General features: G+C 41.7%; 1 protein-coding gene across 2 annotated transcripts in view; it reads right to left on the bottom strand.

Moving 5' to 3' along the window:
* mafa (MAF bZIP transcription factor a) overlaps positions 1-25,071 on the bottom strand; it is a 66,819-nt gene extending 41,748 nt beyond the window's left edge. For both annotated transcript variants that reach the window (XR_003840592.1, XM_029498362.1), the window contains exons 1-2: positions 23,706-25,071; positions 15,943-16,008 (exon numbers count right to left, since the gene is read on the bottom strand). Coding sequence is in view for 1 of the 2 variants with exons in the window: in XM_029498362.1 (XP_029354222.1) it covers positions 15,981-16,008; positions 23,706-24,667 (990 nt within the window). In the remaining variant the exon portion in view is untranslated. The remainder of the gene's footprint in view (positions 1-15,942; positions 16,009-23,705) is intronic.
* Positions 25,072-25,409: the final 338 nt, after the last annotated feature.

Genomic DNA, 25,409 nt, shown 5'->3' with positions numbered 1-25,409 from the left:
CAAAAACCTCTCATCAATGCCATCCCTCATCTGTCCTCAGAGTCCCATTGTCTGCAGCTTGGACTGCTTCAACTCTGGTCTCAGTCCAGACTAATATATGACATAGCCAAATACTGACATCTGTAGTGATGCAGCGTTTCTTTCTTCTTTTGGAAAACAGTAATGAAGCCGTTTTCTGTATTTACATCTTGCACATATAGAATTTATTACACAAGATGCCATTTAATGCTACACAGTCAGAGGACTATGCTCCGTAGTAAAGTGGCTAGAAAAGAAAGAAAAGTGTAATAACTGAATTTTATATTTTTTTTCCTCCAATAATTTATAATCTGTGTTATCACCTTGTTAGTGGTTGCAGCACTGCCTCCACTAAATGAGAAATGCCCTAAGTAGTGCAGCTATGTGCAGCCCTCCTGACCCTCAAGGGGAGCTTTTGAATATGGAAGGTCTGTTTGATCTCAACACTTATCTGCTTCATTTCTGTTCTCTTATGTGGTACTCACCAGCCATCACTTTGATTTGTGGTCAGGCTCAACTCAAGTGCATTAACCACCTAACACACAGAGGTGTGCATTTAGCTGCATAAACAACAGACACACACACACACACAACAATGCATACAAATACACTCAGCATCAAAAAGAAATGGTCCCTTTGCAAACCTCAGGCGCAGTGAAATGAATGTGCTTGCTTGCAGGGCATTTGATAGTATTTCATAAAATGTTGTTCGTAAACTGCTTGAAGAAAATACTAGAAAGCCATCAGTGCTGTGTCAGAGTTACCCACTGCTCAATACTCACTCACACACAAATCTGTAAATTGCCTTTCTATTGTGTCTAGAGGTCCACTTTCACAATTCTTCCAAACTAAAGCAAAGATACATAGAAAAACAAAGTGACTTGCATATCTTTGAACACAGTTTGAAGATTTACCAATGAACAACTTTTGCTTCAACATAGAATCAAAGTAATGTGGGCATCAAAGGACTTAACTGAAAGTTGGTCCTTTAGCACTGTACTCGATATTGGTATTATCATGTTATACTGTGCAATGCTTAGTTTTTCATGTCTTTGCACAAAATCCATCCATGAACTCATGTGATGCTGACAGAACATTTATGAAAGGAAAGCCTTTCGTCATTTTTATCTTGACTGTCCAAAAGAGATTAAAGTTTACTTTTTTTTCCACAATCGTGAGAAGAAGGGAAATCTTGTGCAAATTTGTAAATATAGAACTTAAGGAAGAAAGTAAAATTTTACCCTTCTTCATGTTTGAAAGAAGGAAAGAAGTGCTTCAAGCTGCTACCGCGGTGTTTCCTCTGCTGTTTAATGCTGTACATTCTTCCTGTTTAAACTGGCAAAGTCCTCAAAAGTAATCAATAATTGAAAGAGAGACTTGCCTATGGGAAAAAAAGCTTCTTCACTGCTGGTCTTAAACTTGCCAGATGGTGAAGAAACACTTAGATAAATAGAATTAGACAAAAAATAACCATGGCAAAATACAAAAGAGGATGAGTGAAATTCAAAACACACTTTTTCCCTGCTCTGTATCCTTATTCCTGCACGCTAGTCCTGTGCACCTATATGCGAAATATATTCCTATGCTGTCCAGTGTCCATCGCGCTGCTTAGTAGTGACGTCCCTAAATATAAGGAGGGTATGTATGCATGTAGATCGGGTTGAGCACAGGAGATGCCCCCCTAGAAGAAATTGGCCTGTTTTATTGGAGAAAAATATTTTGTATTGAAGGAAGGAGGAGAACCACTGCAGGGTAGCCTTTTCTGCAGTGTCTGCAATAACAGCGTTAATTTCTGGAGGTCTCTCCTTTCAGTGAGTTTTTTTGTGAAATACTGGGAGGCACAAGGAGGAGGTAAGAGTTTTGGGGATGCTGGGGGGCTCTAGTAGTAGGTTTATCTGTTTAAATAAAGCCCTGCAAAGCTGAGTGATTGCGGTGGAAAAACACACACACCAGAAAGAATATGCTCTAATTGTATCCATGCAGACACGCACTATTACTGATGTATAAAAAGAAATATTTTAGCAGTTTACATGCAAGAGGTCTCATGCTTGTAAACAGAAAGAGTAAGACACTTTTTTCTGATCATGACTGATCATTTCTGTCCTGTTTGTTGTGTAAAACACATTTTATAGTGGAAAAAAGCTAAAGGACTGACTGTTTTTGTGAGAGAAAAAAACTTTTTGTTTTGGTTTTACCCATGTTTATATTTTTTATTGATTTGACAATAAGCCTGGTATTTCATGAACATAAATAAAATACGACCTTATAAGACTAAATACCAAAAAAAAAACCTAAGTGTTTGCTGTTTAGTGATTTCAGTGCATATGAAAGGCCAAGATATGTTTGTGTTGCCTATTATCAACTCACATATCTTTATGTCTACAAAGAAACACAGCAAGAGGAAGAAAGAGAGAGGAAGAGATGCTGATATAGAAACAGAGTGAGGCTGTACTGCAGATAAAGAGTGGAGATTTCAGATATAGCCGTTAGCAGCTCAGCCATGATGGTGGCTGAACACAGCTGTCAGACCCAGATGGTGAGTTGCTAATAACATTCAGAGTTTTGCAGCGCACCGTTTATTTTCTAATAATAAAACTGTTAGCGCTTGCTAATAGCGGAGCCAGTGCCTGCCAAGCACATGTTCCGGCTGACACTCACACCACTCTGCTGCCATTTACGTACAATACTGCTGTGCCGAATGGGATCATCGTAGGCCCCTAACACAGAAAAACAGACTCACACACACAAACACTTTGACAAGTGAGCTGTTATGTGTGATTAAGCAGAACGGAATGACCCAAGGTAATGAACAAGTGGATATGCAGTGTTATAAACATAGAGAAATAAATACACATGTGGAGGTGAATGTAAACATGTACACACACATCTTTATGAACATATGTGAGAAGAAGCAGTTTTTAGACAATTAGGTCCTTGATCAGTTGTATGTTGGGATAACACTCCCTGTGCGATCTGCTCTATAACAAATGGCCTTTGCCTTTTAGCAAATCAGCCAAATTTGCAGCATTAATGCAGTATCAGTAATCAGTTTTGAACTCTGACCATACATGTAAAAAAATAAAACCTGCTCAACACACAACATTTAAAAAAAAAAAATTCATTTAAGGCTGATGATTAGATGATTCAAGGAATAACAAGAAAAAGTCATTTCAATGGGTGCAAATGTTATACAAAATGAAACATTTTCGTTTTTCATTTCATTTATCTAATTCATGAATGGATTTTGTCTGGACAGGAGTTCCGGGCTGAACACCCAGACTCCCAGGGACAAAAACAAAAGGTGCTATTCTGTGAAAGTGCTGATTCATCACAGTGTGTCCTACAATAGAGGGCTTCTGTAGTTTGACACAGTATGTCACTGACCCTAAAAGGCTGCCGCTTTCCTGATTAGACTTTCCAATTTTAGGTTAGATCAATAGTATATACCTCTTCTGGCATACGTATTAAGAACGTTACAGAGACAAGACATATGGGGGACAACATAAACCAAGGTTTCACACCTTGACTTGAAGCTATCACATTATGTTTACGTGCTATTAGATTTTAAACTATCGACCATTAAGGGACCCCTCACTTTTTCTAATTCGTCTCTCCTAGCAGTACATAGCAAACCTGTTCTTAAAAGGAGACTGCATGTGTGCACATATGTAAAATACAGAGGGAGTCAGCTACTTGTGTCAGTATCATACAAGGATGTTTCAACTCGAAACGTTTGTTAAATATTTCAACAGGAGCCAGTTGCCTGTTAAGTGTCATTATAGTGTTCTTGCACACATGTACGCTTGCAAAGTGCCACAATTAATTGGACTTCATTTCCAGGAGATAATTCCCAACTGTTAGGCAGGCTGTAGAAGCACATCACCATGCACATAATTACATAGGAAGGCAGGAGCCGCAGAATTTATCTTCCATCCTATATATGAGAGGCTGGTGAGTGGGTCTCTGCTATAGCCTTTGATGAAGCATTTGTGTCTGTATGCCAGCAGTCTGTAAAGAAGCTCGCTATGTCACATTACTGTGATGCAGCTTCATTTGGGTTTAAGCTCACTGAGTCTGGTCTTCCGTGGATCTGACTCCCTCAAAATATCAATGAATAAATACATTTCCAAAGGTGCTAAATAAAACTACAACACTCGGCTGGACAAATGAAAGCAGTAATAATGAAAATAGTAAAAAGAAAAAACAAAACAACATGAATTCACTCCAAATTAACTCTACATACTGCACCAGATCTCCAGCTGTCTCGTGTAGACGAAAGCAGAAACCTGTGTCTTGGATAATTGAGCTCCCCTCTGTCAGACTTATCATTTCACTTATTATGCAGGGATATGTAACACTGCAAAGTGGCTCTCTTTAGTGAAACCAGCCCTTTACTGCAAGGTCTCAAATGTGCAACACGAAAGACAAGACAGGTGATGACTGGATGAGAGAAGGCCGCCAAGTGTCACAGCAGGGTGATTTTGTTAAAGCTGTTTCCAGGCAGAGTTTGTGGAAAACTGGAAAAGAACAGAGATGAGGGGAGTGTGGACTTTAAAAGGAGATGAAATCATTCGTGGAAGTCTATGAGGTGGATGAAGCACTGGTGGGTTAACATTGAAAAATCTAGTCTATGTTGGTGTGTTTGCGTGCACGTGTCTCTGTGTGTGTGTAACAGAAGGTTCTGGGGCTGCTGTGTGCAGTACCGGCTGGCAGGGTGGCTGTCAGAATGGCCCTGTTTCCTGTGTCAGCTCTAAAATAGGTCCAAACACAGCAGAGATGCACGACACACTCTGGCTATTTACAGAACTCAAACAGTATGTGTGCAGGATGCTGCCAAGTATATGGAACCAGACGCACTCTGTGTTGTACTGTATATACTTTTGGAATGGGGGAAAAAAGTACACACATTAAAAAGCATGCAGCATGACAAAGAATCAGTGGGATAGATTCTTTTATGTTCTTTCGTTTTTGTATCACCCAGGTATGTGTGAATCAGTTTGTGCATGGCCTTGACCCCGTCATATGTAGGTGGTGTGGGAGTGCTGTGTATAGTAAGGGCATTGCAACCTGCTTATGTCACTGCACCCACCTCCTGTTCATCAGAGCGTCGCCCTCTATGTGTCCGTGACAACCACCGAACAAACCCATATGACGCAGCTCTCTGCACATACACTTAACGTGCACACAAGTAAATCAGGTACTCTATTCACCAGCATACAGGAGCCGTTTATTCCATACATTTATGATATTTCATCATTTGATCACATTTGGTTTTTAACCGCACACCACAAATGTAATCTTATCCATGTCATGGTTTTCTCAATTTGTCTTCTGCTCTTTCTGTCTCCACAGACAGTCACGAACTGATGGCAGCAGTTAGGAACCATATCTAAGTAATAGTATAAAACAAACATATTTCACACATAACCCAACACTCAAAAACAAGGCCACCTGACAGATTTACTCATTAGCTCATACCCATGCACTCCAAAACTGCCGTTGACCATTTCCTGCAACAATTGTTCATATAAAGTGGTGGAAAATTTGAGTCAGGTGTCTGATTACATTAGCTACAGTTGGACCACAATTCCACTACGCACTGTACAGAAGGAAGTGTGCAATCTCACTTAACACTATTGCATCTGAAGGAGTGTAAACCATCACTGCAGTCTTATAATTCTTAGCTGCTTACCATCCAACAATCTCACTTGTTAAGGGAGAAAACCCATTTTCAAACAAGAATGACTCAAGTCATTCTTGTTTTTGTAAAACTGAGTTAGATTTGACAGTCCCGTGCTCTAATCGCCCACACTTCACTAACTGAATTTCGACCATATATTGCATCTTAGCAGTATTTGTCATTGTGCACTTCATGAGTTTGAAGCTAATTTTAGTTTAGCCCCCATAAAATAGGTGTTATACCATTAGGTTTCGATCCCAACCAGTTGTGCTTTGTCACTCACCCACACAAGTGTCTGCTCCCTCTCCTCTCTGTTTCATTTTCTTAGTATATTTTAATCAAAATTTCCATGCCGTCTTTCAGTTAAGAAGCCAAATGATTAATGATTATTTCCCAGGTGAGGTGCGAAATAGAAAGAACATGAAAATTGTTATGTGACAGAAATGACATTTTCCCCCAAATAGGCACAAAAAGCATGACAAGTTTACAGTTGAGCCAGTGCTCATTTTCAGATTTTACTGCTGTCAGATGATCTGTGTGTGTGTGTGTGTGTGTTAGCACATGCATCTGTCGGTGCTTGTGAACTGAAAGTGAAAGGAATTGGATAGATAGGAGGCATCCATATTGTAGCTACTGTATCTAGTCTAGTGGAGGAGTTTAAATGTACTAAGGTTAGGACAGAGCTCCTGTTATCTGGGAGTAAAGATGTGGTAGTTAGTAAGGTAGTTCCTAACCCAACCAAGGGAGAAAATGGAATCCAAGAATGGCAGTGCAGGAAGCGAAAAGCAGCTCTTAGGCATACAGAGATTGTGGGTAATGTACAGATAGGCCGGGGAGGCTTGGGGCTTGGCCCAGGCAAACCGTTGTGGAGTAGAGCAAGTCCCAAAAAGAAGTGAAAACTAGTTGTGGAGCAGTTTTGTAGACAGGAGGAAATATTAAGGAGTGCAAGGGCAGTGGCTCAGGCTAAGCAGGGACAGTGGTTGAACTGGGAAGGTGTAGAGAAGAAAAAGCTTAGTTGGAAAGAGCTGTAGAGTATGGAGGAAAGTAGGATTAGATTTTTGATAGGGACAACATATGATGTATTGCCAACTCCCCAGAACCTAAAACTCTGGGTAAATGGAGATCCATTATGTTCGTTGTGTTCAGGTGCTGCAACTGTAAAGCACAACTTTCCTGGTTGTAAGGTTAGTCTGTCTCAAGGTCGGTATACATGGAGACAACCAGGTTTTAAAAAGCTTAGCTGCAGGCATTGAAGATATACAGAGGCAGGCAAATTTAGGAAGGTCTAAAATAAAGAGTGGAAATTCAGTTTGTTCAAGAAGGAGGAAAAGTTAAGATAACAAGGAGGCAAGGCAGCTTAGGGGATGCCAGTGACTGGGAGATGCAGGTGGATTTAGGAGGAAAGCTTGATGTTCCCCAGGAAATAGCCTGTATAAAGCTAAGGCCTGATATAATTTTGTGGTCTCGGAGTAGAATGAGAGTATATTTCAGCCTCTTTGAGACCAGGCGGTTAGTCCAGGTGAGCTGGCCTGTGTTGGTTTGATTGAGTTTGTTTGCTGAATCCGTTAGTGCAGCTTGTCCTCCACCTCCTGCACCCTCAATACTTTCATGTCCCCTACCCGAACCAGGGTCTGTATCCCATCCCTACTTTTATCTCCACCTCTTCTATTTCTCTCCCCTAACCGAACCAGGGTCTGTATCCCCACCCCACTTTCACTGATGCAGTCAGAGTAGTTGACGGTAGTGTTGTTTGAGATAGTTGTCTTTGTGTGGAGCGGTAATGGCTGGCATTAGGGGGGTGATCCTGGGAAGCCAATGATCACTGTCTAGCCTCCTTGAGGTGTTGTGGGACAAACTAGACAAAACACTGGTGAAAGGAGGTTCCCACCTGATGACCCCAAAGACATGTTAGCTATCACTGCTCACTGGCCTAGTTAGATATAATCTGTAGGGCACATAGGCAGGGCAAAGTTTGTTGTTAGTTTTAGGGAGTTAATCACCGAGTCTGGTCCATTTTTTTTGTTTCACAAGTTTCTTGTGTTTACTCCAAATACTGTGTAATTTTTCAGTCATGGTGGCTATTCATGCATTGAGGAGGAAGAGAAAGAAGAGGAGACCTGTCTGGAAACTGATGAGATAGCTCAGGCCATTCTCAAATTATGCTGATTTTTTTTTTTTTTTTTTTTTTTAATCGCTGGTGAGAACAGCAGAGCTTTGAATTTTATATCCTTTTCTCTCTGTTTGCCTGCATCAGTTTTTTTTTGTCTCTCACTGTCGAGCCCCACACAGTTCCTGTCCCCCACGGACCTGCTCACCCTCATTGTCTATCAAGGTTTCCAGTAAATGTCTTTTTAAACACACATCAGACCGTCAGACTTGATGTGGGACAGCTGAGAATGGAGTGAGTGTGCTAATCTGTTTGTGTTTCGCTGTGTGTACGTACTTTCTACTCGGGGCACGTTAATACAGACGACTGAAAGGGTGTGTGTGTGTGTGTGTGTGTGTGTCACACACGTCCTGTGTGCACTCATGCTTCATGAACCAGAGAGCTCAGGTCAGATGCCTCCAGTGTTGGGCTTTAAGCTGCTTTCAATGGGCCAGGTTGAGCTCATCTTCTGTCTAATCTTCCTGCTCTGGTGAGTGTTGGGAGGAGGAGAAAAATCCATAGTCTTTTCATCCTGCTGTGACCACTGTGCCTGTGAGACAGCAGCCGTGGGAATGGCGATGGATACAGGCAGCCCTGCCTCTGACCTCCTTCTACTCCAACATGAGGGTGGAGATAAACAGGGCCACAAGGATTGCTAACATCTTTCTTTCTCAGGCACACACGCGTACGCATGCACACCCACCCACCCACACACACACAAAGCGGCACAGACATCTCATTAAAGCAATAGCAGGTGAATGTTGCAACAGCAGTGTGTCACTGGGAGAGAGGTCTATTAGTGGTACTATCAAGAGACTGAGGAAAGTAATGAAAGTGCGCGTGTTTGTCTTGTGCACATCCAATTGTGGTATGACGTGGGTTTGACGTATGTCTAATCTTGACCCTGGGGATCTGGCCAAGGAGCCAGTATTAATACCTATTGACTGAATCATTATGATAATATAGTGACTAGAGAGTTAGTAAAGAATCCCTACAATAAATATCTATTACCCAGAGAGTGTGTGTGTGTGTGTGTGTGTGTGTCTGAGAGGTAGACACTTACTCGGTGTGAGCGCACAAAAGTGCAAAAGACAACAAAAACGCCAGCCTGAGTGTGCGCACAGAGCAGGCACTTCATCCGAAGTTACTCCTCCCTCCTCTCTTCTTCCTGGAGATTTTGGAGTGATACTCCCCTCTTGCTCCCTCGCTCCCTCAGCTGTCAAAACCAGTCACCACAGCTATTCCACTTCAGCCACAGGGATGGAGAGAAAGCTTTGTCTCTCTCCATCAAACTCCTTTCTCATCCCTCCCACTAATGGCAGTTGTGGCACACTGGGTTGTCTATTGAAAATGCATTTGCTTGTACCCTTACTTTTTTTTTTTTTTTTTTTTTTGACCTATTGGTTTATGGACACGACTGAAAACTAATAATGTTTCATTTTTCGTTAACAAGAGTCATTCTTTTGGTCACAGTTTGTATCCATAGAGATGCATGTGTCTTATTATGGTTTGTCAGGGGTCATTAATGTAATCCAAGAAGACAAGTTTCTACTGAGAAAAGTGTACCATAGTATTATTTCTCTCTCTGTGTGTGTGTGTGTGTGTGTGTGTGTGTGTGTTTAAGCATCTATATGCAGCCACTTCCGATAATGTCATCCTACACTGCTCTCTGCTCCTCCCAACCAGAGACTATCAGCTGTGAACTCATCGCTCTCCTTTAATGGCCAGGTCTCTGAGAAGAAAACGAAGAAACAAACTAAGAGCCTTGTGGAGCAGTGAAGATGTTGAGTATGTTCAATTGAGAGGTTGCTCAGCTCTGTGTGGGGGAGAAGAGACACTTTATTTACTTCAGAGAAAGCATGAGCTAAGCAGACCTTTGGTTCTCTCTTTATTTCTGTTTTTGTCTCTGCCACAACATTCTTTCCCAGGGGTCTGACACCCTTCAAAAGGGAAAAAAAATCATCCACTGGAGTTCGGAGCTTGGTCTAGTGTGGCGTGCCTGTGTTACACTTCAGAGAATAACTTCACGACACATGGCCATTAACTGAGCATGCCTCGCTTTGGTACACTGGTGACCTTCAGGAGTTTGTTGCTCCTCAGCCTCCACACCTCCAGCCTCAGTATCACATGTTGTCTATAGAACGTCCTCTTACGGCAGATCTTTGAGACCATGTGCTCTCCACGGGTGTAATTACAGAGGGCAAAAAGCATTCTTCAACCTGGTTAACCAGAACTATGAGAGTGGGGAACAAATATTTACTTCCCCCCCACCCTTTCCTCTGCTCCTCCTCCTTTAACATGCCCCCACCCCAATAATTTAACATTAAGAGCAACTCAGCCTTGTAAACACAATAGTTGTGTCTGTGCTCACAGAGCCATGAAGCAGACATACAGGCTCCACTACCCCACTGCCCATGAAGCTACTACTAATACAGGCTCATGTCCTCCTCTGCTCTTCCCTCGCCTCCTCTCTATTCATTTGTGTGTGTGTGTGTGTGTGTGTGTGTGTGTGTGCGTGCACAACTTGTCAAACAACAGTGAAATTGAACTTAAGTGCAATGCAGTAGCGAAGTTGGGCCACAAACACTTTCTGTACAAAGTTATTACTGATAAACGGAAGTTGCAGTCATTTTCAAGCGTAATGGTCAAAAAGCAGTCCTTTGAGCGTGAGGAACAAGATTTTATCCAATATATACAAATCACCCATATTAAATTCTCTGACCATAACTGTTTCACAGTAACACGTTTGCGCTACACGTAAATTCAGCAGGACAGTCCCAGGAAGCAAATAATATGTAAGCTGTCAAGAAAACAGCAGCAAATTAAGAAGTTTTTGGCCCTAATAAAAATCTGCATGTTTAATAATATGATACCAAATATTGTATTAATTCTCAGAGCCAAGGGAAACATGAGTCTTGTGGCATGTGCATGTGTCTCACATATGTATTAATAGGACACTCCAGACTGTTTGGATTAGCACTTTGTAAACAGTCTGTGTGTGCAACTCAGGCTTTAATTTCTGTGCTTGTGCATGCTTTATGATGATCCTATTTGATTCTAGGCACAACCTAATTCATATCAGCTAAAAACATAAAATGGAAAAATAACTTCTGGGAATAAAAACTTCTCCTGTAAAACAGCAAAAGTAAAGAAAAATAAAAATAAGAGAGAATTGCATTACTTCATGATTTGAATGGCTTGCAATGGAAGTAATGCGCACTTAGACATTAAGTGCCAGCCACACTGTGCGGACAGCATAGTTTAACATGTCCCAATAACTCTTTGAAGCTGCTGCTTGTTGTTGCCTTGCTTTCAGCCTGCATCTTCTCCAGCCCTCTTCCCACTGTCACACTTTGAATACCTTTCTTAAACGCGTTCATGTTCTTAAATATAAAATATGAAAGATGAAAGAAGGGAGAGGACGCTGCAGGTCTCCTCAGAGCTACTGAACAATATGTAGTTTGTGGCGTTCTGTCTCCCTCTAGTCCTGTTTGTCTGAGTGCAGCAAAATACTGAAAATAATCTAGAAAAATATAATACGATGCAGTGGTGCTGCACGATTTTTGCTCTTGCTTTGACAAAGATTCAAGAGTGGAGCTGAACTCTATCAGTACAAATGCAGACCCTGCCTCCACAGAGGACCTGCATCCAGGGTGAATGACTGTGAGATTTGCTGTATGGCAGGATGAAGTGTGTTCATTTCCTTATTTATTGACTCACTTGCTTTTCTCTGAGTGTTTGAAATTAATAACAGCCAGCAGAAATCAGACAGAGGGATGAAAATCAGCACTTTCCCCGCAGTAAAGCCATTCATCAAGCTAACGAGGGGGAGAATAGGAGTGGAGGAGGTGGCGGAGAGGAAAGTGACGTTTGAAGAGGGGGCGAAGAGGGAGAGGGAGAGAAAAGCTGGAGCAGTGTGAGGCAGAGGGAGGGAGGGAGAGGAGGAAAAGTGACGCTGGGGATAGAGGAGAGGGGGAAGAAGTTAAGAATGTTGGTGAGGAGAAACATTTGGAGAATAGCAGTATGACAGGAGGAGGAGCTGCTTCTCTCTAAAAAGAGGAGTCGAGATAGAAAACAAGTTGGATTTTGGATTATAAATAAAAAGGAGAGACAGTTAAATGTTATATGTTTTAAAGTCTATGCTAATCATTGATTAATGTTTTGTTAGACTTTACATATTGCTTTAGATTTCATTCACGACTACATTCACAACGACTATGTTGTTAGGCCTCTGCATTTAGTCTTTTCATTGTGCGAACTGTCAGCTCTAGAAACAGAATAACTCAATGAAGACTAAAAAAGACAGTACAGAGCTGTTGAGCTCTTGTAGACTGTCCCCAGCATTTGTACCCCACCACCCCCATTTTCTTTTCACTGATGGGTGATGATGAGCGTGCCCTCTCCAAAAGCCTTTGCCCTTGTGATGACTTGGTCCCTTGTTGCTCCGCCTCCCAGTCCACCATAGACCCAACAGTATCTCACACTCAGAGCTGGGCTGACTAAGCACTTACTGCTGAGCCTCTCATCCAGAGCGAGGGAGGTGTGCCACGCTGAGAACTCTGCTACGGGAGAATTATGAGCTAAGTGGACTTCTGCCCAAACACACTGGGCTAAATCTAGCACCACTTCACATACAAACGCAACTATAAATCTTTTTGTTTTTTTCTGCTTTTCCTTTTTGCGTTTATGCTCAACACATTTGCACAATCCTATGGGATAAATGTAGGATGTCTCAATGAATAAAGCTACATAGATTTTTGTAGTTGGGTAAAATAAAAAAGAAAAAAGCACAGACTGAAAGCTAGAAGTCGCTTTGCACTCTGTCCTCAACCTGAGTTGGTTCCAGCTGAGAAACTTGTAGCTGATGCCTGCCTGTGAAGTGACACAAACTGTGCCCATCTCACTGTACATCGATATCTATATTTTTAACTTTAAAGTTAGCCCATGGTGTCTTTGGCAACCAGTGCTAAATATAGTCAGCTCCTCCTGAGCAGTGTCCAGTTTCTCAGTCCTTTCCAAGAGGCAGGTGGAGCAGAGAGGGGGGAAAGGGAAGGTGGGTTAACACCCAGTCTTGAATAAATCATCCCTCGACTTTTGACCTGCATGAAGCAGGAGGTTGTTTTTATACTTCTGTACTGCCCCCTCCTTCTCTTTGTGGCCTCTGCTCCTCTCCTCTATCTCATTCATTTTCTCCTCCACATGACAGGTCAATCCGGATCGATTTCATCTGCCCTCAACCACTGAGACAAACATCCTGGCACCCAGAAATAGATCTCTGTGTGATAGAGGAGCTTCCGACCAAGCGTTACCGTTAGCATTAAACTCAGAGATGTGTGTGAGAAAGAACGATTGGGCAAAACTATTTTGAAAACATGCAGTTTACTGTACAGATAAATTACAGTTACAAGGGAGAAAAATACACTCCCTAAGACGGGAACTGGATCACCGTGACTGGTTGTGGTGTGTGGGTGACTCTGTTGCAGCAGTTTTCACACAAACCACCCGTTGGTGCCATAGTCACATAGTAGGTGGCATCTTCCATGAGTTAAATTTTGCTTGTGAGTTCACAGGCACATATGTACACACACTCAATCATACAGTCCTGAGTCCCAAAAACTCCTCTCTGTCTCAGCTTGTTTTACACAATTTCGGTATATCGGCATGCACCTGGTGTTTCATCTTTGTCAGCATATTGAGGGTGCCTTGGTTCACCGCTGGGCTCCAACTCCAGTGTGTCTTTGCATGGCAAAGCCCAGAGGTGCGCCTGCTTTCACGGTGGACACACACATAACATAAACTGCTCTTTATCTTCTCACAAACTCTACATCTCACAGCATAAATACATTTGTGCTTGAAAGAATATTTTTCCTTTTTGCTTTGGCGAAGGAATGAAACAGTAACATTGTGTCCTGGTGGTGGCTAGGCAGTCCAGGCTGGAGTCAGGACACTTTTTCCCCAGGCAAGGACACAGAGACCTGTCTCTCCATCTCCATCACTCAGCCTGTCCTCCTGGAGCTACGTGGCCAGACTGCTCATCACCCCACCCCCTACCCTCTCCTCATATGCATGGATTTGCATAAAACAAAGACATGGCTGTGACTGCAATGTCTGCTATCACTGAAACCGCTAACTATGTTATCGACCAGACCACACGCAGCCCCTCCAAGATTGCCTGGCATGTTGTCAGAGCATAACTTCACTGTAACACAGCAGCACAGTAAGTGAACAGAGATTTACGAGGCATGCTAAGATAGACACCCTCATGGTTTTCCACTTTCATTCGTTTAACATCCGTTCCCTTGGCATTGTTTATATTCTGCACCCCCTAGCAGTGAGCAGAGGGCACCTAATTCACAGTGATGACGTGGGAGGGGAATCAGAGCACTTAAAACACTTCATCTAAAGATGATTTGTCCTTGTCTTTCCTGATGGCTTTTGTCCTACTTCCCCTCCTGAAGTTAAGTAGACCTGGAGAAAGGCCAGCCACTGATCCTAAACCCCACTTAGATACAATCAAGTAAAGAACACTGGATACTAATACATGCACACACGAAAACACCTCCACATACACACGTTAGTCCACTAAGTTGGGAAGATATGATTGCAAGCTCAAACCTTATCTCAGTCTTCTGTGTCATGACCGAGTGTCTCACTGCTATTTTCTGTGGAAGTCACTGTAACTCCTTCAGGAACAATTGGATTTGCATGATACATTTGCTCAAGTTCCTTGTGTGAATTGATGTTGGAACTAGAAACTTATTCTTCTACTCTCTGTTGTTTGAGACTCTCAGTCTGTTTCTCTGTCTTTGCTTTCATTCATTCTTTCATCTTCAACTGCTTAGCCATTTCCATTTCAGAGGGGAGGGAACTGGAGCCAACCACAGCTCACACTGGGCGAGGGGGTACATGCTGGACATGTCACCATACAGATGACATACAGCGACAGACAGAGACAAACAACCACTCACACCCACAATCAGACCTACGGTCAATTTAGAGTCACCAATTAACCCAAACATGCAGGCATGAGGAGAACATGCAAACTCTGCACAGAAAGGCCCCAGGCCAGGAGCTGAACCCACAGCCTTCTTATTGTGGGGCAACAGTGCAAACCACGATGCTGCCGTGCTGCCCTCTCTTTGCTTTCTTCACTCAAAATCTGAATGTACAAATTGCTTAGAATAAATCAATATAATTTGTTGGTTGTGGTGTTGATCCATGATGACTGAGAACTTCTGTTCTTGTTGTGTTTCATATAGACGCATGTCTGTGTGTAAAAAGTGCATCGGTTTTAGCATCAGAGGAGATGTTGTCAAAATAAAGTGTGTGTTCTTTTTAGCATATCAATAGGAATTGGCACGACAGTACGCAATGTGTGTATTATGGAAGCCTTGTGCAATGTGCTCTCAACTGCTTAGTCGTTTCCAGGTCACGGGGTGTGCTGGAGCCAATCCCACCTCAAATTGGGCGAGGGTGGCATACACCCTGGACAGGTCACCAGTCCATCCATCGCTAACCACTATGCCACCTTGCTGCCATGCTGTATGCTATTAAAACTTAAATACTATAAATGGTGAGTATCTCCTTTCACTATTTGATATGGATGATTTCCCACTCTCAACCCAACCGGTCGAGGCAGATGGCCGCCCCCCCGAGCCTGGTTCTGCTCGAGGTTTCTGCCTCTTAAAGGAAGTTTTTCCTTGCCACTGTTGCCAAGTGCTTGCTCATCGGGGGATCTGTTGGGTCTCTTTAAATAAATTTATAAAGAGTTTGGTCTAGACCTGCTCTATATGTAAAGTGCCTTGATGTAACTTTGTTATGATTTGGCGCTATACAAATAAATCTGATTTGATTTGATTTGATTTGATTTATGAATTATGAATGAATAATAAATACAAATGTCATGCTATAGTTATCTAATAGGAAAACAGAAACAATGTGATCAGTATAATAACACTGTATATACAATTGTTGTGCTTGTGTTTATATGTATACCTTGATATTTGATTGTCTTGTTTCACAAGTCTGTTACGAAGTTGAAATAACAGGGAAAAGTAAAACGAACAAGCTTAAAGAGATCAAGTGAGAAGTGTTTTACCTCAGGAAGCCAAGGGCATGGAGGAATGGAGCTTGAAATCACAGATGGAGGAATTTTCTCGATGACCTACAGGAGCAGATGAGATTTCACAAAATATATAAGCATGGATAAATGAATATCAAAGTAAATACACATAGTGCATCATCTATTGTCACCCTCTGCTACATGCGCGCGCGCACACACACACACACACACACACACACACACAGACATACAAACACACACAAACAATCACAAAGAAACAAGTAGATCCATTCGCAGCAAAATTCACTCTCACCTTGTCTGTCTGATGAAATACAGTACATGTATCACACTAAGTGTTTGATGCGGAGGGAAATGTAAAAATTTGCATGCAAATAGATTTTACAGGCAGAACTCATGCATCAAACACTGTAACCACAAGAGACATAACTAAAATATCTAAGCATACAGTGTGCCGCTACACAGAAAAGTCAAAATAAATTTGTGTCCTTTATTCCTGCTCATTTCATTAAGTTGTTAATTACCCTAAAGGGATGGGAATTTATCATACAACAGTAGAGGATGTAATGGTAATGCTTGCTTACTCTACTACCTCATAAGCAACAATTTAACCACCCCCCACCCTGCCCAATAAAAAACAACCCTCTTCAAAACACATACAAGTACACAAACATCTTGCTCTGGGTATATCCTAATAGAGTTATTCATATTCCCAGTATACATTGCTATACAAGTGAAAACATTAACTTTGCTCTTAGCCTTCTGCACACAGATGCCAAGCCAGGGCCCCTTTAAAACGCTGTGGAAAATGAATTGTGGAAATACTTTGCCCATGCACTGCAGTAAAGGAAATTTTAAATCATTGGATTTTCAAATAAATGCCACATAACTCAGCTTGTACAGAGTATATACAACTGCAGAAAAACAGGTGACGCCACATGATGATATTAGTACTGCAGCAGGAATAAAAAATGTCATTGCATCTGCATCACAAAGTATAAGTTTTCATCAGGGTGACACATGGTTATGATGAAAATCTTAAAGGGAAGTTAACTGTGCAGGAAAAGCAAGAGCTTGTGTTCAGAAAAGTTGCCTCTTCTGGCAGACATGTTGGTGCACACCACCTGAAATGTATGGAAATATCTCAGGCAAACCCACAAATAAGTAGGTCAACTCTCAACACAAAAATGACAAAATATCAGCTTTTGTTCTTTTGCAAATTACTAAATCCTTTGGCTTTGTCATTGGATTTCTCTCTCATGCAAATAGCTCTTGCTGCAGCTTTTTCGTTTTTAATGAAAAGCATGCTTTAAAAGACACGGCGGTGAAGAAAATTTACTTGTCCTGTTAGTAAAACTCCAGCAAGCAAGACACGACTAGAGTGAAACAGTGATTTTGTCATCTATCTTGTAGGTTTTTTGTTTGTTTGTTTTTCCTGGGAATTTGAAAACGGTGTGCTATTTTTGAAAGACAGAAATCCCTTTTACTTTTTTTTCTGTCACCTTTTAAGCAATGGGACAGCTGGGAAATGGAGTTGCATTTATTTAAGTCACAGGCTCTTGGTTTGGGTCCATTTATAGACATATAAAATTACACTAGCAAGTCCTGACCACCTCATTACCAACATAACCTGAAGCCAGTCTTTCAAGGATAACTCTCTAATGACACCATGCGTATCCGCTTAATGTCTATTTGAAACACATAGTGTCTCGCTGTTACAGAGAAAGAAAGGAATTTAAAGGAAAGGCTAAATCTGCTCAGATAAGAATACATCTGTTTAATTCTGAAGAAGTAAAAATCTGTGTACAGACAATTACACTCTCATATACACTTTTAAGTCCCTGAATCTGATGTGTGGCTGCCACCTTGTTGAGCTGAGACACCCAACAACTGTTAGTGTTAACTCTTTGCACATTCAATATATCCTGCATGAGCTTTGCTGTTTTTCACATCTGAACTCGTAAATAATCAAAACATCAGTCACTGCTGTGAACAAATTTTTACCCAGGAAGGAATTTATGATGTTTTCAATCACAATTCAGCAATGCACTGGTAGCCCTGCAAAATAATTTTGATGACAATCCTGTGAAAAGGATGGAAAAGAGAGTTAAAATATTTAAGAAAAAGTATATAAACTTTATGCAAAACTTTTTCCTGATAAATACACATTTCCCTGTCTGTTACAAAGTTATTGTAATTATAATGTGGACTTTAACAAAAACAACTTAATTAAAGAGTAAACTTGGCTGACACCAAAATCCCAGTTTGACACACCCAGTGTGACTCATGACTTGTTTTGTTGTGTCTTTGCAACACCACAATATAATCCCAACATAATGTCGGTGTGAAAATAAAATGAACTGCCACAAACACTACTGGACAATTCCCATTATACCACTTTGAGTATTTAAAATAGGTTGCATTATTTCTATCATCACCATTTCCATTCAGCGACATCTCAGTGGCTTCTTCTGTTCAGCTTGGCATAAAAGGGAAAAATGTTTGAAAGCATGAAACTGAACCTGCCAAACTTAAGCAAAAGGCACGCTCCATTCTACACAATTCAAGGTAACAAATGTGCTGCATGCATAAACGCCTTGTGTGTATTTTAGCCTGCCATATATATATATATATATATATATATATATATATATATGACTCAAAGAATGTAAAATAAAATATTAAATAACTAGACACTTTTTTTGAATTATTTTCAACTCCTCAACTCCTTGATACTGACATATCAAAAAGGCAAAAATGTATCTTGAAGACAGCGGTAAAATTCAGGAAATTGGTTAAAAAAAAAAAAAAATTGGCACTGAGTGGTCTTAAATTTACTGTGTCGGATGTGAATGTACAGCTCATTCAGTGGGTTCTGGACATAGGAAATGAGCATGAGCTCCCCAGGGCTGGGATTACTCTAATGACTTTGTGAACAGCCTCGCGCGCTGTAACTTTTGACCTCTGCTCATCCTTTTTTACAAAAGATGACAAGAGGGACGCAGATGCACATGCACATACTTGCACTTTTGAACGAATAAGCACGCATTTTATCCACATTGGCACCAATCGACCTCTTGCGCAAGCTGATGTGGGCTAAGAGATGCAGAATCACACGCAAAGGACAAAACAACAGCTCAGCAGTTCTTCCCCTGGCACACTCAAAAGTCTCTACAGCTACTTTGGTGAAGATCACGTTGCATCTCTTGCTGTCAGTCCACATTGTACCAACGCTCCATATGAGCACTTCATTGGAAGATTTATCACTCACATCAACATTGCACACCGGTGCCACAGATTTAAAATGAAAGATCTTTAACAAATTACATCTGTCTTCATGAATATATATAACATTTAGCTTGGAGAATCAATGCATTTGAGTCATGTGAATACCAAAATACAGAGAAACATAAGAAATATCATGCGGCAAGAAAAATACAGCAGGCCCGTTTACTGTTTATCTGTGCATTTGTGTGTAGGCTGTCAAGTGCATTTTCATTTCTTCTGTCTGTGGTTAGTGTATTTTCAGTTCTAGTGCATGAGCATTTGAGCTTTAACTGATCTCTCATAATAAGAAAACAATCCCAAATAAACAACCTAATGACTCTCGCAAGGCTCATAAAGAAACCAAATTTTCATTTTTTTACATACCACTCAACACATAAAAAAAAACCACCACACAAATGCACAGATTGAAGAGAAGCAGTGCCTTACTTCTAAGTAGAGAAAAAATTATTTTCTCTTTGAAATTGCTAGTACAGAAACATATTCCTCAAAGGGGAGGAAAGCAAAACAGTTATTCTTTGTGAAGTCATTGAATACATTGTTGTGGTTAATGTGAAATATCAAAATATTGCAGCACTACTGCTTAGATCAAATAGATGTAATTAGATAAATTGAGGAAGGAGAGCAGCTTGGTTGTAAATTGCATGGTGTGTGCATGCTAAGACCCAACACTGGCACAGCTGCACAGAACTGCACTCACGATTTATCATCTCCACATCGCAGGAGCCAGTGGCCCACACAACTATTAATCATCAGCAAAATCATTTAATTCCGCCCAGGCCCGCCTATTGTCTCTGTTTCTTCCCTCACTCTGGGCGAATCAGCCACCACAGCAACAGCACGCACCTCAGAGGAAATCACACAAAACTGTGTAGGGTTAAAACTGTCCTTTTTTTGACCAGCTATGTAGCATATCATCACTACCAGATGGTGCAGATGTGGATTTTTTGTAAATTTAACAAGTATGAAATTCATAACTGCTAAGGCTGCTGTTCTTAGTATAGAATAGCAGCTGATCACTCCGTGCTTTGTCAACACAGTGACAGTGTGGTAAATTTTTATGAAAGGTGCCCTTTGTGTGTGTCCTTTACTCACTGCCACGCACACGCAAACCCTGGGTAATTTTCAGAAAAGGCTGGCAAATCCAGACAGAGTCTGTCCTAGTGAACCTGAGTGTTACTTCAAAGTGTATTTTGGCACATCAGTCTTCCTGTTTCAACAAATAAATTGTCCTGGAACAGTGAAACAAGATGCCCACAGGTTGACTGCTTGCCCCGGAACTTCCAGAAGAACTTTTCCTCTTGTGTTTCATAAAAGTGGCCCTTTCAGTCCGTGCACCAGCACTTTAAAGACGTTATGTTGAAAGATGTCAGAATGAGATGTCTAAACGCAGGATTGAACACAGTGGCACGCAGGCTCTTTTGCTCGCTGAAGAGGCTGACTTGCATTGGCACCTTGCCCAGCGCCCCCTCACATGCCTGTCATGACTGTGCCCTCACTGCACCCCCACCCCACTTTCACTGAAAGCAGGCTTGCTCCAAGCCAGCAGCCAGGCCCACTGGCAAACAGAATAAAGTGTCGTGAAAAAACTGGGAAAGCCAAACAATGACATGCTAATGATAGCGAGCACACATTGTCTGAAAAACAGAGGTGCAGACAGACGGTAACACAACGCACAGAGATCAGGAAGCAAGGATATATAAGGATATATATATATATATATATATATAGGAGGTGCAAATAAGCATGCCTAGTCAGGGGAAGTTCTCATAGAGATGTCATCCTTTCACACTGGCATTAAAGGAAGAACACACACCGATTAATACACACACACACACACACACACACATTCATTAATCACAAATCACACTTGACAATAAAATTAATAGAACATTGGTATATTAAACCACACCATCGTCACACATGAGAATGGAGGCAAAATATTTTAAAGGGCAAATGAAAAGATAATATCCCATCATATTCAGCCATCTGATTGCAAGGGGGACTGAGAGAGGATGGAGCTGACATGATGAAACAAAAGTGGAGGCAAAGTCTCAGTTTCTTAAGATATTTGAGGGCTACTGTGAAAAGATTTTCATTGGTTCTTAATTTGGACATTTTGAAGAAAAAAATCTGAAACTTGAAGCTGTGTCAGAGGACATCCGTATGTTGGCTAGATTGTATCTAAATCTCTACCATCTGAAATATAGGACGTGAATCTCTTCATTTTTACATGCAGCTCATTCATCAAAATGTCTCAAACCTGAATTGCTTCCTGATTTTTCTTCCCCTCTCCTCCTTTATTATTTAGTGTAAATTTATGGATGACTTTTAAAAACCTGTTTGTGAATTATTCAGGGTGACCAATTCCTAAATTAGTGACGGGAGTGAACACAAAAAAAGCTGAAAACAACAAGTTAAGGACTGAAATGTAACGCTGTTATCTACCAACTGTTTCATTTACAAAAGTAAAATTTTGACAAGTGAAAAGAAAAGTGAGAAACTTATTGAAGACAATTACATACATTTATTGCATATCATTTAATTGTATGAAATGAAAATAAAACAGCACATAATCATCACATATGGTTAGTGAGTGAAATAATTTTGCACAGCAAAATATATATATATATATATATATATATATTTATATTCTATATTTAAGTTGAAAGATTAATAAACATATTTTCATGATTTGTCGGCGAATGGTACTCATTTTGTACATGCAGGGTGTCAATCCCTGACGACCTAACAATGTCCAGACATTATTGATTATAATAATTGTTAGTGCTTCGCGAGTTCGCTTAAGACAAAACACCAGTCCCTCCTAAACTGATAATGAAGTATCAAAATGTTACGATTAAGTCTTAACAGAATGCCAAACTTGAAATGTGGAGAATACCGACTCATTCTTCACTTCTACATGATTTTTTTTGTTTATTTTTATTCCAAAAAATATGACAATTTGTTGAAGAATTACATTTCCGAAAAAAAAAAAAAAAACAGGCTATGGCAAATTACCTTGACTTCGGCTGTAGAGATTATCTCTTCCAACAATACTTTATTTGAAATACATTGAGGAAACGTGTGGCAGAGACCAGTGGAGCCCTCACACTTGTGTTTGAAGCACATGCTGCAAAAGCGCTGCTTATGCACTGCACAATGGTGCTCTTTTTGGAGCCGGGCCAATTTCTCTCCATCAATATTACAGAAAAAACTTTAGTGCAGCGTTCAGCTCATCAATGATCCTGCTCATCTGTACTTTTCAACCTGTAGCACGTTACCTTTTTTTTTTTTTTTTTTCAACTTAGATTATAAAACTTTGAACTTAAATTACGCTCTAAAAATTATTCAAATGTTGACAAATGCACAATGGAATATCTTTTAAATAACAATATAGGCTTTCAAGCAACAGTCTAAACTTCCAGAGAAGGGATTGGCGCTTTCCTTCACAGTGAAGTCTTTTCTTTTTTCCCCCTCGCACCGGGATCCCCGCTGATCGACTTTCACCGGGACTGCACAGCGCATTCAGTGCAGCCTAATGACAGCCGGTGGTGGTGCACTTCAACACAGCTGAAATGCACTTGTATAGATTGTGAGGGGCGGGGGGAGTCCTGTCACTTTTTTGCTGCTGTCCCAAAAAAGTGAGGAGGCCATAAATGAAATATGAATGCCATGCTGGAGTCACCCGACGAAAAGGATAAGAAAGAAAAAAAACAAACAACAACAAGAAAAAAAACAAACAAACAAACAAACAAAAAAATAACCATACATGTCCAGCATGCAGGGCAGTTCAATAACACATCTCTTTAAAAGCAATGAATAGTTTGTAATGAATACAGTCTGTTGCTGTTCAACAAAACAACAAGCAAACGCATGAGATGAGGTGGCGTCAAACGGCAGGCTCGCAATCCTCCAACTTTGGCAGACAAAAAAAGGTAGAAAAGACAAAAAAAAAAAAGACAAAAAAAAAACATACTGTCGATGGATGCAGTTTTGACAGCAGTCTGTACATTGAATTCAAAGTAAAATGATGTAAAAAGGGGCAAGTTGATGAACTTCAAATGAGTATACTTAGCGCTTGCATGCACATTTGGTATACTGCGGCGTAAAGTTGGATCAACTTTGAAAAATATTTGACTGAAACATTGCGAATTTAATGAAAGACGACGAAAAATCTCGACTGACAGGCTATACATAATAAAGGCCTATAGCGCTACGTAGGACAGGAAAAGTGTGTGAAAGTTTTCTGAGTGTGCCTCTCCAAAATTAAACACGCGGATAACAGCTTTACAAATCTAAAAACAGCCGCAGACTTGAGAAAACTCCTGTTTAAAAAATGCATGGAAAAAAAAAATCAAAAAGTCGACAAACAAGTTCTTGGTCTATTGGGCTTTGCGCCAAATGAAAAATAAAGTTTCATAATCAAAACTTTGTTAAGCGGGGCTGTGTAACTCATCTGATATTTCTTTTTTCGCGATAATGTCGAAACTCACATGAAAAACTCCGGGGATGAAGGGTTGTTGTCACTGCTGGATCCATTTTCTCTGAAGCCGTTACTGATGAGCTTCTCATACTTTTCTTTGTACGCGTCCCTCTCCCGGACCAGCCTGGAGATCTCTTGCTTTAGGTGCTCGACCTGCTGCATAAGTTGCGTCTTCTCTCCCTCCAGGACGTGCCGCTGCTGCACCCGCTTGAACCGGCAGGACTGTGCGTAGCCTCTGTTCTTTAGGGTCCTCCTCTTCTGTTTCAATCTGATCACTTCTTCCTTGCTGACCCCCCGTAGCTGCCGGTTGAGCTCCCGCACCGACATGGTCACCAGCTGCTCGTCTGAAAACCGCTCCTCCAAGCGCATGTGTGGGTGATTCGTCCCAGAAGTGCCGTTGTTCTGGATGCTGGTCGCCTGGTGGCTGCTGCTGTGGTGGTGATGGTGGTGAAGGTGTTGCGCTCCGTTCTGAGCGGCCGCCGCGGCGATGACTGCCGATACCACCGCCGCGGCGGAGCCCATCTCCTCTCCGGCCATGGTGCCTCCTGTCCCGGCTGCGCCAGCGAACTGCTGGCTCCTGGCGTAGCCATCGAACGACTGGAGCTGGTGACTGCTGTTAATCAGCGCCTCGACCGCGTCTTCGGGGCTGAAGCCCAGCGCCTCTGGATTCAACTGCTGTTGATAACCGGACATCCAGTAGAAATCCTCTATGTGTGTCTTCTGCTCGCTCCCCGAGCCCGGACTGGGTGCCGAGAAGCTTGGGGAAGGGGGCACCGAGCTGCAAGGCGTGCTCATCGGGGTGGAAGACAAGGATCCCCCGGCGATAAGGCGACTGCACTGGCTGATGTTGCGATCGGGCTCCACCGGCTCCTTTTTCACTTCAAACTTCATCAGATCGAAGTCATTAACATATTCCATGGCCAGGGGACTGGTGGGCAGGTCGGAGTTGCTCATTGCCAGCTCTGATGCCATCCTCTTGCTGCTGACAGTCCTCCAAATGGGGTGAAGAGCAGCTGTCAAACTGGGCTGGTTTGGAAGAACGTGAGCCAGCTTGATTTTAAGCGTTTGTCTTGAAACTGGAAGAAAAAAAATGTTGTTGTTTTTGTATTTTCAGCGTCCCTTCTGCAGCCGCGGACTTGCAGGCGTGTGAGAGGAGTTTTTCTTTGCAGAGTCTATTGCACAGACACGAGAGTGCCGCGCGCACGAGCAGCGGAGTCCCTTTTCAGCATGTGAAATTCGGCGGTTTTGTATTTCAAACATTTAACACTTTAAGGGTGTTTTCTTCACGGATACATGGCGCGGGCGGAGAGAGGGAGAGAAGCCGAGGAGTGAAGGGAGCAGTGATCGCAGCCTCGCACGTTTCGAGCCGCTGACTGCTGGGCCGATTTTTTCGAGGCATCACAGAGCAGATGAGTTTAAGAGGGTTGTAGCCGCCTGACGTCAGGATGGAAATGACTCGGACGGAGAGCCAATAGGGTCTCACACTCCGACAGCTAATTAACATATTAGTAACCCGGAGAAACAAAACTTTTCTCAACTGTCAAAGGACGTCAGCTGACTGTCAACTGGGACTCGACCTCTTAACTCTTTGGCGACTATGGCCCGAATGTTTAATCTCCGTTTTTTAATTGAGAGCGACGTTTGCTGCCTCTTAGTTTCATTTTGGTTTTCGGTGGAAGTGAAGTGAAGCGGACTGTGGATCCCTCAACATGCA

Source organism: Echeneis naucrates, chromosome 3, assembly GCF_900963305.1.
Source record: "Echeneis naucrates chromosome 3, fEcheNa1.1, whole genome shotgun sequence".
Lineage (NCBI taxonomy): Eukaryota > Metazoa > Chordata > Actinopteri > Carangiformes > Echeneidae > Echeneis > Echeneis naucrates.
The sequence above is the reverse complement of the archived record's forward strand: the minus strand, read 5'-3'. Positions and strand labels throughout refer to the sequence as shown.